The sequence below is a fragment of the Penicillium maclennaniae genome (assembly GCF_028827695.1).
Source record: "Penicillium maclennaniae strain IBT 15551 chromosome Unknown utg000006l:1.0-2513246.0:1.0-2515036.0, whole genome shotgun sequence".
Lineage (NCBI taxonomy): Eukaryota > Fungi > Ascomycota > Eurotiomycetes > Eurotiales > Aspergillaceae > Penicillium > Penicillium maclennaniae.
In genome coordinates, this window is record NW_026623218.1 from 760,665 (window position 1) to 774,887 (window position 14,223).

At 51.3% G+C, this 14,223-nt stretch overlaps 5 protein-coding genes across 5 annotated transcripts; 3 read left to right on the forward strand and 2 right to left on the reverse strand.

Annotated features, from left to right (window-relative positions):
• Positions 1-185: 185 nt before the first annotated feature.
• On the reverse strand, positions 186-2,298 carry N7477_006513 (cystathionine gamma-synthase; the record flags this gene model as incomplete). The annotated part of the gene is made up of 4 exons (XM_056968176.1): positions 186-305; positions 380-663; positions 718-2,131; positions 2,254-2,298. 4 exons carry the CDS (start codon positions 2,296-2,298, stop codon positions 186-188), a joined length of 1,863 nt encoding a protein of 620 aa, XP_056820972.1.
• A 241-nt stretch (positions 2,299-2,539) lies between these two features.
• On the forward strand, positions 2,540-5,830 carry N7477_006514 (rRNA-processing protein UTP22; the record flags this gene model as incomplete). The annotated part of the gene is made up of 1 exon (XM_056968177.1): positions 2,540-5,830. The coding sequence occupies one exon, from the start codon at positions 2,540-2,542 to the stop codon at positions 5,828-5,830; it is 3,291 nt and encodes a 1,096-aa protein (XP_056820973.1).
• Positions 5,831-6,043: 213 nt separating this feature from the next.
• Positions 6,044-10,002, reverse strand: N7477_006515 (uncharacterized protein; the record flags this gene model as incomplete). The annotated part of the gene is made up of 4 exons (XM_056968178.1): positions 6,044-6,260; positions 6,289-9,270; positions 9,323-9,471; positions 9,520-10,002. 4 exons carry the CDS (start codon positions 10,000-10,002, stop codon positions 6,044-6,046), a joined length of 3,831 nt encoding a protein of 1,276 aa, XP_056820974.1.
• A 67-nt stretch (positions 10,003-10,069) lies between these two features.
• N7477_006516 (ubiquitin C-terminal hydrolase 37) lies at positions 10,070-11,845 on the forward strand (the record flags this gene model as incomplete). The annotated part of the gene is made up of 7 exons (XM_056968179.1): positions 10,070-10,094; positions 10,350-10,495; positions 10,546-10,640; positions 10,705-10,804; positions 10,856-11,037; positions 11,099-11,274; positions 11,319-11,845. The coding sequence occupies 7 exons, from the start codon at positions 10,070-10,072 to the stop codon at positions 11,843-11,845; spliced, it is 1,251 nt and encodes a 416-aa protein (XP_056820975.1).
• A 453-nt stretch (positions 11,846-12,298) lies between these two features.
• On the forward strand, positions 12,299-13,882 carry N7477_006517 (putative oxysterol binding protein (Orp8); the record flags this gene model as incomplete). Its single annotated transcript, XM_056968180.1, has 5 exons — positions 12,299-12,375; positions 12,478-12,537; positions 12,686-12,755; positions 12,812-12,871; positions 12,938-13,882. 5 exons carry the CDS (start codon positions 12,299-12,301, stop codon positions 13,880-13,882), a joined length of 1,212 nt encoding a protein of 403 aa, XP_056820976.1.
• Positions 13,883-14,223: the final 341 nt, after the last annotated feature.

Here is a 14,223-nt window from a genome sequence, read left to right on the forward strand (position 1 = left end):
TTGACACTGGAAACTAGTGTATGTATGTATCATTGGAGATCTAGAAATTGACCATATTCTCGGATTGGCTATCCGTCGACAGAGGTGCCTCCTAGCGTTCCACAGCGAAATTTATTCTAGGAACCCGAGGAAGCGCCGAGAGGAATATGTGTTGACGATTGATACTGCCAGGAGCCTTGTTATTTTCACTTCTTCGTCTTTTCCACTGCATCCAGGGCACGTTGAAACCTCGCACGCAAATCCGACACATCTTCCAGTCCAACACTAATTCGGACGAGATCAGGATCAACATTGAAGGATCTCGCCTAAAGGTTGGTGTTAGCCAAAGACCATAAAGATAGGAAGGTCTTGTATCTGCCGTGTGGATCAGAAGACTTACCCAGTCGAGTTCACCGTAATGGGCTAAAAGGACATAGGGTGAACTTATGTGCAAAGATTGGTCAGTGCTGTTTCGGAAGGGGATCTGAAGTCGGTCATACCTGAGTGTGAAATTAGTGCCGAGACTAGGACCTTTCAGAACCTCAAGAGTATCATAGAATGCAATGGCTTCATCGGTCGAGTGGAAGGTGACAGAGAAGAGGCCACCATAACCGCCCTGAGGATTACGCAAACTCTCGTACAATGGGCGCGTGGGGCTGTATTTTGGGTAATGAACATCCTTGACTGTGGATCGCTTAGCTTAGTCAAAGAATAGAAAACGGAATAATAGCATCATACTTAATGGAGAAGCCGTCAAAAACGCCGTGATCTCCTCTGACGTGAAGTTGATCTTCTCAATTCGTGACATGAAGTCACGACTGTTTCGTTCCAGGAAGACGGCATCCTCTGCCCAATAGATGTCTTCGAACTCCAGCGAATAAGTCTCTTTCAAATGCTGATAGTACTGCCCATGTGGATTGAGCACTGCACTTCCACCCATAACGTTGCTGTCTCCGCTGAAAATTTTGGTCAAGCTGCTGGCGACAATATCGGCGTAGCGGAGTACATTGATATTTAGAAAATTGCTGATGGTCTCATCTACCACCACGGCAAAATCATATTGGTCGGCCAGGGTTCGGATACGCACAAGGTCTGGAGTTCTGAGAAGAGGGTTGCCAGGAGCTTCGGTGAAAAGACCAAGGAACCGTTCGCCATTCCTCAGCCGGAGTTCCAGATCATCTAGATCCTCAGTTGACCCGTGGCCATAGAAAATGCATCCAGGGCCCCATTTTTGTAAGATCTTCAGCGTGTCGGTATAGGGGAATCCAAAGCAGATGCTCTTCATGGGGCCCCGTGCATTCATTAAAATCTGGTGCGCATTGAAAATTGCACTCATGCCGGAAGGATATAAATAGACATCGTCCTCGGAGATTCCAGCCACTCGGCCCTCCGATGAGGCCGTTTCAAGGGCTTCGGGCAGTTCAACATCAGCGGTCAAAACACCAGCAATCCGCCTCCGCACGGCATCTTTTGCCTGATTTGCATGCAGGGTGCTAAGGTTCCGGCCGAATCGCTCCTCAATGAATTGAGAATAGTCTCGGCCATCCTCAACGCCATTGGTCGTTGCCGAAGGTGTTTCTGTCGAAGGCGTGGGTGTAGAGGGAGTTCGCGAGATTCCGCTCACGGAACTCCTTCCTTGGTATCTTCTAGGACCCTTGCAGGGTCTTTGAATTGACTCCGAAGTTCTAGAGTTCTTGTCCTCTACCAAAAACCCATCCTGCAAAGCACGAAGACAAAACTCACCCCGCCGACTGGAAATACCATTGCCAGAATGTTGCCACACCTGCTTGGCAATAGGCCCAAATTCTTTGGAATAAATCACGGCCGACAAAGTGGAAGTTATCGCAGATGATCCGGCTTCGGTATGCTGGGGCGAGATGAAGTTCACGATACGAACTTGGCGCGACTGCTCAACGGGAATTTTGGACACGATGAACGAGTGACAGATGCGTGCGGTCTTGGCCGATGCGAAAAGCGTTGCAGTCTCTTTCTTCGAGTCTCCTACCCGGGAAACAATCTCCCGCACAAGTTTTTGGATGCTGGGGTGCACGAAGAAGCGGGGGTAGCCGCATTGCATCTTGCTTATAACCCAATCTTCTCCCTCCTCATACCCGATGTTGGATCTCCACGTGGGAAGCGAAACACTAACCGCCTTTGATGTTGTCAGTGATCTTTCAAAGGTTCAATAGAAGAATAAGGTGTTGCGACACCACGGACAGAAGCCCTTCAATGATCATAGAGGGTTGTTGGCGGGGCAGGTTTGCTGGAACGTACATGGTCGGTATTTGGGGGCACGGTGCCTCCGAGTACTTGTAACATGGTGCAAGGGAAAGGAAACGATTAAAAGAAGACGAGCAGAGGAATGGATGTGGAATGAGACCAAAATCTGAGAATGAGTCGACCAGAGACTCATACTGCGACTTCGGCGTGGCGCTGAGTCAGGCCCCGTCATGTATCTGGTATACTTTACCATACACAGTACCTAAGGACCCGTTATCGACCCATAAAAAAATTCGTGGTCTCCGTCCGCAACTCTCTCTTGACACACAAATTCCTGAAGATGTCGGCGCATACGATTAAACGAAGGAAGCTTAGTCCTTCGCCCGATGCCTCTACATCCCACACCAAGTCGTCAGGTGATTCGACACCGAAGAACCCCAAGGCAGGATACGAGAACACGGCTGCCTTGCGAAAAAATGATTCGACAAAATCCCAAGCGGGCAGCAGGGGAAAAGACGAGCGCTCGGCTGAGCTTGCCATGGCGAGCGGCTTCTACAAATCTAGCTTCTTCAAACTGCAGATGGACGAGTTGTTAACCGGGCTAAGACCGAACTACGACAAGCGAATCTCGAAGCTCCAAGATACCTTGCACAAGTTGAAGAACGCAATCGAAAACCTTCCTGAGAACTCACCAAAATCTGTCGCAGAAGCCGAGAAGGAGCTACGCGATGTTTCAGGCCTAGTGGTGCCATGGCCCGAGCCTCGACCGGCCAAAGATACCAAGTATACCGTGTCGTATGCGAAGCCAACAAACATCAATGTGGTAGGAAGTTTTGCTCTGCGGACGGGAGCCAAAACCTCGGACGGTCGCTCTGTGGACATGGCCGTGACAATGCCTAGTTCTATCTTCCAGGAGAAAGACTATGTCAACTATCGTTACTTCCACAAGAGAGCATACTATGTCGCTTGCCTGGCGGCCGGTATCCGGGATTCCATGAACGAGCTTGGACTGGAAGTCAAGTTCGGCCTTCAAGACGGAGACAGTCTTCGCCCACTGATCTTGCTGGAGCCTCGGTCTACTTCGAAGGACGATCAAACGTCCTCGCGGGCGCGAATTAGGATCTTGACTGCAATTGATCCGACGCTTTTCCCCATTACTCGGACGCTACCGATGAAGAGCAATGTTCGACAGGGCTCTTCTGCTGATCAGTCCGATATTGGCGAGCCGACCCCATTCTACAACGCTAGCCTCCGGGCCGAGGCCACCGTCTCTCAGTATCATAAATATCTCCACTTGGCTTCTCAGAAATGCGAGTCGTTCCGTGATGCATGCATCTTGGGTCGAACTTGGCTGCAACAACGTGGCTTCCATCCTTCTTTCCAGCATGGAGGCTTTGGAGGCTTTGAGTGGACGGCCCTTATCTCCCTTCTATTTGAAGGCGGCGGACCCACTGGACAGCCGATTCTCATGAGATCTTACAGTAGCTATCAAATCTTCAAGGCTACTCTACAGTTCCTTGCCGGTAGGGATTTGACCACTCCCTTGCTTCTTTTCGCTAGTGATGTCCCTGTCCCTACGGGAGGACCTGTTTTGTACGATGGCCGCCGAGGATTGAATCTTCTTTACAAGATGACTCCATGGTCCTATGCGGCGCTCCGCCATGAAGCTAACAACACCCTCAAAATGCTTAACGAGTCGCGAGAAGACAACTTTGACAGGGTTTTCATCGTGAAGGTCGACGAACCGGCGTTGAGATTCGATCGCCTCATTTCCTTCTCCAAGTCATTCACTGGTGATACCATTCGAGCTCTTCGCGAGCAAAACTCGTTGTACAGCGTACTTTCGAGGGCCCTCGGAGACCGCGTCAAACTGATCTCCTTTGCGAGTGACAGCGCTGGAGCTTGGTCTATTCGATCGAAAGCTCCGATCAAGAAAGCGAGCCACAATCTCTCCGTGGGACTCCTGCTAGACGCCGACAACGTGGGTCGTGTAGTCGACCATGGGCCCCCAGCGGAAGAGAAGGAGGAGGCAGCTTCTTTCAGAGCCTTTTGGGGAGAGAAGGCAGAACTTCGGCGATTCAAGGACGGGAGTATCCTGGAAAGTTTGGTGTGGTCCGACCAACCTTCGGAGGAATCAATTGTGCATCAAATCTTAGCTTACATTCTGAATCGGCATTTCCAGGTGGATGAGCAAGATTTCCTTCTCACTGGTGATGAGTATGATGAACTCCTCTTTGACGAAGGCGACGGCGTGGTGGCATACTCCAACTCGCCTTTCCAGTCAATCAACGAAGCTTTCAAAGAGCTCGAGCGATCGATTCGAGACATGGAAGAGGTTCCATTGGAGATTCGCCATTTGGCCCCGGCGAGCCCGTTGCTCCGATACACTGCCCTTCGAGTGCAAGGCTCTGGTGGAGCCAACGAACCGGCAGACGTTGTTCTTCAATTTGAAAGCTCTCCGAAGTGGCCTGACGACTTTGCTGCCATTCAAATGACAAAAGCGGCGTTCCTCGTCAAGATCGGAGACTCGCTAGAGTCCTCGGGCGCGGCATCAGGCTGTCGCGTAGGCTTGGAGAATGAATCCAGCAAGGTGCTCAACAATGCATACTTGGACATTCCCCACACTTCAGGCTTCCTTTTCCGACTGAGAATCCACCATGAACGTGAGCAGACGCTACTTGAGCGTCAGCTTAAGGACAAGGCCATCAACCCTCGAGAACGAGAAGAAGTTGCCTTTGCTCTGTTCTTGTACAAGAAGCTCTTTGTGCAAACGCCGCGTCTGACCCAGGCGCTCCGGAGCCTCTGCACACGCTTCCCGCTGATGTCGCCCACTATCCGTCTTGTGAAGTATTGGTTTACCTCCCACCTCTTCTCTGCTCAGGTCTCCGAGGAGCTGATAGAGCTTTTGACAATTCGAACTTTCACACAATCTCATCCATGGGACTGCCCTTCGAGTATCATGACAGGATTTCTCCGGACTCTGCACTTCCTCTCCCGTTGGGACTGGCAGCATGAACCATTTATTGTCGACCTGGGTGGCGATCTGACCCCGGAGATCACCGAAGCTATTCGCACTCGTTTCACCGCTTGGCGCAATATCGATCCTGCGATGAACAACGTGGCGCTGTTCGTCGCTTCTGACCTCGACATTGATGGCGTCACCTGGACCCAGTACGAAATGCCCTCGAAGGTCGTGGCCGGTAGAATGACCACGTTGGCAAAAGCAGCTGTGAACTTGCTACGGGCACAGAACCAAGATCTTGACGTGCCGGATCTTTTCCAGACATCGCTTGCGCCCTACGACTTCGTCATCCATATAAGCTCCAAGGCCTTGAGTGATCGTCCCTCCGTGTCTAAATACAAAAACCTGGTCGACATGGGCACTTCCCGCAGCAGCAAGATGGCCATGGTGGAGTCATTCGTGCATGACGTTCAGGCCTGCTATAATCAAAGTGTTCTTCTCTTCCACGGCGACGAGCGCTGCGGCATAGTTGCGGGTCTGTGGAACCCACAAATGGTAAAGCCACGGGTTTGGAACCTGAAGACGGCATACTCGACAGCGCCAGCACCCGAGGCCTCTCCAGGAGAAGCAGGATCAAGTGAAGATCAATCATCCAGCGATTCTAAATGAGATTTCCCGGCTGGGAGAAGGACTGATCGATACAATTGAAACCAAGTAAGGTGGCAAGAAAAGGACCAAAACAGATGTGAATTATAGCGTCGAAATCTAAAAACTATTGGCGAATGTACATTACCTGCTAGCGCCGCTGCAATGCAAACCCCAAACCTGATACGTATCAGCACCAGAACCAGCATCAATTCAGATGAAAATCACATTCAATATTCATGAACCTCGTTCCGACTTGCCAGGGACCTGCGAGGAGAACGAGCAAAACTTGTCCTTGATCGCCACAACCTCGTAGGTACCTTCGTCTGAGGTCTTGATAGTCTTTTTATGCTCGTAAGATATGTCGTGCTTGATATCAAGAACCTCTGATTTCTTCCCTTGCGAGCATTGGAGCTTCGAATGTATCTGTAAGATGTGAGCATACTTTGTATGGCTAGAGCTGTGTAGGAGTCGCAACTTACGTGAATTCAAACGGAGGCGTTCCCCAAAACTCAAAGTGAAGCTCAGCCTCTCCACCTTCATGAATATCCACCACCGAAACTTGACCCTTGCTGATCCGCACACTCGGCATCTCGTGAATGACCTTGGTGATGTCTTTGTGGGCCTTGCACTTGCCGCTAGCACCATCCCCAACTGCAGTGATACTGAACTCACCAGGGCGCTCGGCAATGCGGCGAAAGTTGGTGTTTTGAGAAGTGGCCTTTCGCTGAGCTCCGTTGAAGGTATAAAAGACCTCGAACGGAGCGTGCCCGGAAAGAGAGAATGAAAGTCGCTCCCCCACGCAGTAGTCAACCTTAGATTCGAGAGGAATTATAGTCGGCACGTCGGAAACAACCACCCGCACAGAGGTGGCGTCATACTCGGTCGTCCGTTGACAGCCACGCGAGTCACGGACCTTGTGGATGCTAACCACATGCTGACCTAGATCGAGATGGCGCCGAGGAATAGGCAAATTATGACGGTTCGAGTTGATCTTGGGGATGGTGACAAGCTCTGGTTTGGCGTTCGAGTGGTGTTTGATGCTAATTTCTAACGAGAAGGGCGGCTGCCCCTCCAGTGTGACCGGAATGGTCTCCTCGCCGCTCACGTCCTCCTTGCAAAACCCGTAGATGTGACCGGGAGAGTCGAACCGGGCGCGCGGAAGCGAGTTCACTTTTTGCGTCACAACGAGGCCATTGCTCTTCGGATCATGATCGTAGAGATTGTCGCCCACCTCAGTGAATTTGTAAGTGTACTGACCAGGCTCAGAAGTGTCCATCTCCATCGACGCTACGTTGAGAGCAGTCCTCACGTTGCGCGAACGGGAGGAAGTACCTCCCTTATCTGTCTTCCGCCGCTGCTCGTATTGAAGATTAAATGGGGGATTGCCTGACAGACGAAGTTCAAGGCTGTCGCCGTCGCCTTGACAGACCTCAGCCTTCGCGTACTGGCCTGCTGGCCAAACGGGAGACCCATCCACGGCGGCGACGTGCGGGCGGGGGATCCAAGACACTTCAAATTCTTTGGCAGATTGGTCCACGGTTCCAGGGCACGAACTATCGAAGACCTCAACAAGCTCGTAGAGGCCTTCGCGGTCCACAGCCAAAACACTATTACCATCCCAGAAAGTCTTCTCAATGGGCGAAGGGTCGGTATCCACATTCTTGTATTTTACAGTCCATGGCCGCTCGCCGCTCAGCCTCAATGGAATCTCAATCATAGAACCTTGCAAAGCCGAGACGCTCCTCTGCTTATCGATGTGACCGAAGGAAACATGAGGCGGTTTTGATCGAGCGTTAATCCTGAGATTATCCTTGAGGGAACGCTTACAGTTCGACTTGTCTTTTACGCTCGTAAGAGAAAGGATGTATTCGCCACCATTGACCAGTTTGTCGCTAGTGATGGTCGCCACTTCGGTGTCGGATTCCAAGGTTTGCTTTTGTCTCTTCCCGTTATGGACAAGTTCGTATTGCAGCGTCCACGGAGCTTCGCCTAGGAAAGCAACATCCACGGAAATAGACTCCCCAAAGCAAGCTTTACGAGCCTGTCTAGGGCCAAGGAAATGAGCCGAGGCTGGCGGCTTGACGTTTTGTTCCAGTATAGGCACATTGTCTTTCAGAGATCGCGGAGAGTACACAGCATCTTCTATGTCCAGGAATCGGTAGCGGTAAAAGCCAGCCTCAGAAGGGGTGAAATCGAGTTGAGTCCGTAGTCCGTCAATCTTCTGTGTTTTTGTGACAGCACCCTTGGAGCTTTCAATACTGTACCGAAGGCTGAACGGCGGCGACCCTGTCAGATCTAGGTCCACAAGCAAGCCAACGGCACTGTTTGCACATCGGTCGAAGACCTTTTCGGACTTGACAGAAATTTCGGGTTCCGGTGGGTTGTGAAGGTAACAAGCAGAGGGTTCGAGGACTTCACCGGGGCAGAATTGGCTTGATACTGATGACAAAGAATACCAGCCTGGCTCTCTAATAGGGGATTTCTGATCAAGAGTCTTCAAGTGAAGCGTCTTGGAAGCCTTGGCATCAACGTCCTTTTGGGCAGGATCAGCGCTGCTGAAAGAATATGTGACGGAGAAGGGCCCGTCTTCAACGTAGCCGTTCCCAACGGTCTGGAACTCAATTGGTAGATTGATATTGTCTCCACGGGCGACCTCCAGCGGACGTTGGTCATTGCAGCCCGACAATGACACGCGAGGCCGCTCATGAACAGAGAACTGGTGCCATTGGGAGACCGATTTAGTAGATGGACGCTCCGATTCTTCGAAGACAGAAGAGTAATTCGCAACATTTCCGCAGGCATCGTGAACCTCTTCAACGGCGTAAAACCACTCGCCACCAATATTCAGCGACTCGTTTAATGGGACCTCGATTATTTGGCTCTGAGCCCAAGAAATATCGGGCTGATTGATGCTGAACAGAGCGCCTCCTGGCCTTTGATTCAGAAATGGCGAGTGTAGATTATCCGGCTGAATGTTCTGGAAGGAGAAACCTCGATCATGATGATTCACCTGTCGGCTGTACTTGATCTTCAGAGGAGGCGTGCCTTCGACCTCAAGCACGAGATTTGATAGCTCTCCCTTACATTTGTTCGTGTGTGAGTTTTTGATCAACGCGCGGGGGCAGGTGACCACCAATGCATCAGACGTGCGCGTGTGGACATCAAGCTGAGATTCATCTATAACTCGCTGGAGACGATAGATACCAGTCTTGCGCACGGGGAAAAAGAGATCCCGGTGAAGCGCAGGGCCCAGATGTGCCTGTCTCTTGTCTGCCTGCTTCTTGAGCTGCTTCAAATGTTTTGCAGAAATAGTCAGGGTTTCGTTTTCGCCAGTGTTCAGGTCTAGTCGCAGCACTTCGATGAGAATGGGATCCGTCTGGTTGACTCGAATTGGGAGATGCACGAAGTTTTTCTGAGAGTCAAGGCAGAGTGCTTCTCGCTCCGGGTTGAGAACAGCAGATCTAACAAAGTCAGCAAAAATATGAATCAGCTTCATGGAAGAGTCCGTCTCACCCTTCGGGTAGAATGTGAACGATCTGCTTGCCTAGGATCAATGACGCATTATGGATAATATCACCCGGTTTGACCTTTCGCTCGGAAATTGACAGTTCGCGATCGTAAGCCACCTTCACCAGACCTGAGAGCCACACGCCCAAGGGCAGCTGGTCCGGTCAGCAAGAATTGGAACACGCGAACGCAGGGCCACATACCGGAATGCGGAACATCAAGAAAATGTTGCCCACCATGTGCACAAGGAATACTGCCAATGTGGTTGGGAAAGCCCACTCCAGCCATGGTATGCGCAGCGCCTGGAGGCCGAATAGGAAGATCCCATCTATCGACATCCATTTCAGAAAAAGCCAGGTCGAGTCCAGCTCGTCCGACGCAGACCAGGACTCGTAAACCCTCCATACATTCAGTGCGAGCCAGAAGGCAGACACATATAGTCGTTGAGAAGGCGCATCAATCAAGTTCGTAGGGACGAGCGGTGTATTCGTGTTCTGAGGCTGAGGCTGAGGCTGCTGTTGCGGCTTGGGCACTTTGTAGGGCGATTTGGAGGGTGACACACGATCGCGCCCATCACGCACGTCACGAGGCTGAGAGCGAGAGGGACTCCCAAATAGTTTCCTCCTCCTCGGAATTGTTTGGGGCGTCTGAGGGAAGGCAGACGTCAGGCGGGGAGTTCCGTTCATGGCATGCTGTGGTCGCCTGGGTCACCTTACAAGCCGCGAAAGAGTTCCACAAGAAGAAACGGGCGCAATGACCGCCAGTAACTTTCAGAAGTGTAGGGACCGTATGAGGCGAACGGTGTGGGGTGTGGGGGTCGAAGCTTGAGCTTGTGCAAAGAGTGAAAACAGAGACAAAATGCTGAAGCTGCCGAGCCGCGGGAAGCGCGTCGGAGAAAGCTCGGTCCACCCATCGACATGCCACTATACATTCTACTCTTAGCTTCCACAAATTCGCTTCACTTGCTTGACTATTTGCGTAAATCCTTTGTTGCCGCTGATCCTGAATTCTCCTAACAATCCTATCGGCCCAGATCCTCTCTTTCATCATGGGTTCTCCCCCAAGCGTCGGCGTCTCACCGATCCTTGGGAAGAGGTTGCGAGCGAAGATATCTGCAAGCCTGCCACTGAGCTGGAGAAGAATAGCTGGAATGGCTTCTGTGAGATTGAATCGGAGCCGGTAAGGTCATTGCCCATATTTTACTATCTGCTCTGATGGCGTCCTTCTAGGCATTATTTAATGTGATGCTCCGCGAGTTCGGCGTGAGAGGTGTCCATGTCCAAGAAGTGATGTCTCTAGATGAAGAAGGCGTGGGCTATCTGGAGTACGCATGTCTTGAACTACTACTTTCCCAGTATTGGACAATATACTCACAATGCTCCGAATAGGAAACCTGTTTACGGCTTGATATTCCTGTTTCGCTGGCGGGAGGACGATGCCGAGAAACAGGAGGCCAGTTGCCCGGACGGCATCTGGTTTGCGAATCAGGTCAGTTAAAGGACGCCATTTACTCGGCCCTCTTCGGTAACAATGTTCTAGACAGCTGGAAATTCTTGTGCCAGTGTGGCACTGCTGAATATCGTCAACAACATTCCTGGCATCGACCTCGGGGAGAATCTACGACGGTTTCGAGACTTCACCATGCCCTTCACCCCGGCACTACGTGGCGATGCCATCAATAACTTTGAGTTCGTCAAGCATGTGCATAACTCCTTTGCTCGGTAGGGCTGCTATTCTCCGCCGATGTTGTGCTATGCTAAATCCGATTGGTTTCTGCGATAGAAAAATGGATATATTAAATTCAGATCTTCAGCTTCAATCTGAGGCGACTTCCAAGAAGCGTTCCAAAAGCCAAGATCCCAACGAGTTGGAATCAGGTTTTCACTTTATCGCGTTCATGCCGGCGATGGGTCAAGTGTGGAAGTTCGACGGTCTGGAGCGTCAACCTCAAGCACTCGGTGAGTTTCTTTGTGGTCTCTGTTGGCAATTCTGACTCTGTTAGGCGAATGCTCCGAAGATGACTGGCTGAAATTGGCGATGCCCAATATCATCGACCGAATGGCCGCGTACACCGAAGATAGTATTGAATTTTCCATTCTCGGTGTGGTTCGAGATCCTCTATCGGATCTTGTTCAGCAATTGGCAGTCAACGTGAGAAGCTTAAAGGTCATCCAAGATCGGCTCCTAGCCCAGGAGGGTAGCGCCCTGGAAAGAGAAGCGAGCCTCGCGGCCCTGAATGAAACAGTCCTCGGCCCAGAAGCGTCTCTTGGGCTCACACAAGCAGATATTGAAGCGGCCATCACCTCCGTGGGCATACAAATGTGCCAAGACTCGGAACAACTACGGCGGTATCAGCAGGAGCTAAGCCAAGCCCAGGTTGGGCTTCGGGGGCGAATTCAAGAACAGCAGCAAGCACAACGAGAGGACGAGGATCATGCGACGGGACGACGTTATGACTATGGCCCGGCGATTCGGAAGTGGTTGCGCTTTCTAGCACGCAAGCAGCTGCTGGCGGAGCTATTGCAATAACGGGACACCCCCTCGTGGCACAGCGATTGGCCCACAGCACGTAACTATACCTTCAACCTTGAAAGGAAATGCAAAGTACGTGGGTACACAAATTGGTCGGAACCCGTCAAGTAGTCATGAGTCCGGGAGCCGAGTACTCAGTACATGCGTCAGCTATCAGCAGAACAATGAGTACAGGGGTAGCGAGTACCTAATCAAGAGTGGAATCAAGGCGAAATGTACTTTAATTTGCCCGGTGGGGTACCGCGAAAAAGGACGTCACCGCCTGCTCGAGACCCTCTCCAACTCTCATTCTAATTCCCAACTTCTTTTTACCTCTTACAAGGATTTTGCTTCTCTGTTTGGGCGCGTTCACTAGCTTTTTATCAGGGCAGTCGCCCCTACAAGCATTACCTCCCCAATCTCTTGTCTCTTTTGCCTGGAGCCCGGACCACTTTTCCGCCACTCGACGCCATGTCGTCCATCGCAGTCGCCGAGAAGACCCCTGATGACTCGTCCAAGCTGAAAACATTTCTGTCCATCCTGCGCAAGTAGGCCTTCCTCGCGTCGCTTGACTACAAGCTTTCCGCTCACACCAAATTCTACCGGAGAGATGCTGATGCGACTATGAACTAGGTTCGTGGGTGTGACAGATATCGCCTCGGTTCGTTTCTCTCTACCGGCTCAACTATTGGAGCCTCGACCGAATTTGGGTACGTCTGCACTGAGCGAACACACATGTGCGAGGATGGAGCTGACGGGCCACAGAATACTGGAATTATTTGGATCGACCGGAGACCTTTGCGAGGTCAGCAACGTGGCCCTTCTGTGTCAACGTAAATGCTGACTCCAGATCTACAGCATCGGTAAATCGGACGATGAACTCGGTCGCATGCTAGAAGTGTTGAGATTCTGGTTCACCAAGGATCTGGTATATCATGACCATCGGTAACCACGAGAGGGAAGATGAGCTAACATATTCGACAGAAATACATCAAGGGGAAGCCGTGCAAGCCATATAACTCAACGCTGGGTGAATTCTTCCGGGTAAGTCGAGAAGGCCAAGACTCCCCGCTAACAATGAGCGCCTACTGATGCCTTGGGGCTTTACAGTGCAGCTGGGAAGTGCAGGACAACGTCCCCGAGGAAGTGAACCTGCCTGGTGTCAACGCCAACGGCAATAATTCAATCGTCAACGATGATAACAAACAGGTGAAGGTGTGTTATCTGACCGAGCAAACCTCTCATCACCCGCCGGTCTCGGCTTTCTACATTGACTGCCCTGAACGGGGTGTTTCAGCCCGAGGCTTCGACCAGATCAGTGCCAAGTTTACCGGCACGAGTATTCGGGTAAGCCCTGGCCAACACAACCTGGGCATCTTCGTCACTATCGAGAAAAGAAATGAGGAGTATCAGTTGACTCACCCGGATGCACACCTCGGTGGCTTGTTACGCGGTGCGCTATCAATCTCGGTAGCGGATACTTGCTACGTCACTTGTCCAAAGACCCGGATGAAGGCAATTCTGCAGTACGTTGAGGAGGGATGGATTGGCCGGACCCAGAATAAATTGGAGGGCGTAATCTTCCGCTACGATCCCGACAATGATAACATCACCCGCCTGAAGGATGTGGCGGAAAGTGATCTTCTTGCTCGTATCAGTGGATCTTGGCACGGCAAGATTTATTACACTGCTGCGGGGTCCAAGGATTCTCGTCTTCTGATTGACATTACGCCTCTCTTTCCCGTGACCAAGATTTTGCCTCCGGATGAGCAGCAATTATCCAATGAGTCCCTCAAGTTTTGGTCAGAGGTCACTAATGCCATCCTGAACAAACAATTCACCCAGGCAACGAAAGTGAAGCAGGACATCGAGGAGAGGCAGCGACAGCGAGCGGCTGAGCGCAAGGAGGAGGAGGTGGTTTGGAAGCCCCGTTTCTTTACTGGCGCTGTGACGCCCCTGGGTAAACCTGAGTTGACTGAGGAGGGACAGACGGTGCTGCAAGGACTCCGAGCAGGCGACTACACTTTAAAGGAAAGTGAGGTGCAGGGTGCATAGATCTTTATTTGATTGCTTTAACCCCATGGCGTATCTGGCATGCGACCACACGGCGTCTCTGCTGTTCCCGGTGTCTTTGTTGATACTTTGTTTTTGTTATTCTCACATACTTAGACTTCATTGGGGGGATATATGCGACTTCTGTTCTCCCCAAACCTTTGTTGATAAGCGTTCAATGTTTCTTTATTGCAAAAGGGCTCGGTAATCATTGCCCCGTCCTCAACCAGACTGGACATGTCTCTACTCTCTACAGATACATTTGTAGACCATACCGAGGAGAGAGACTCTGAGCTAAAGGATTCATTCACGATTGCAGTGTGCAAGAGTAAAACGAGCCGTCA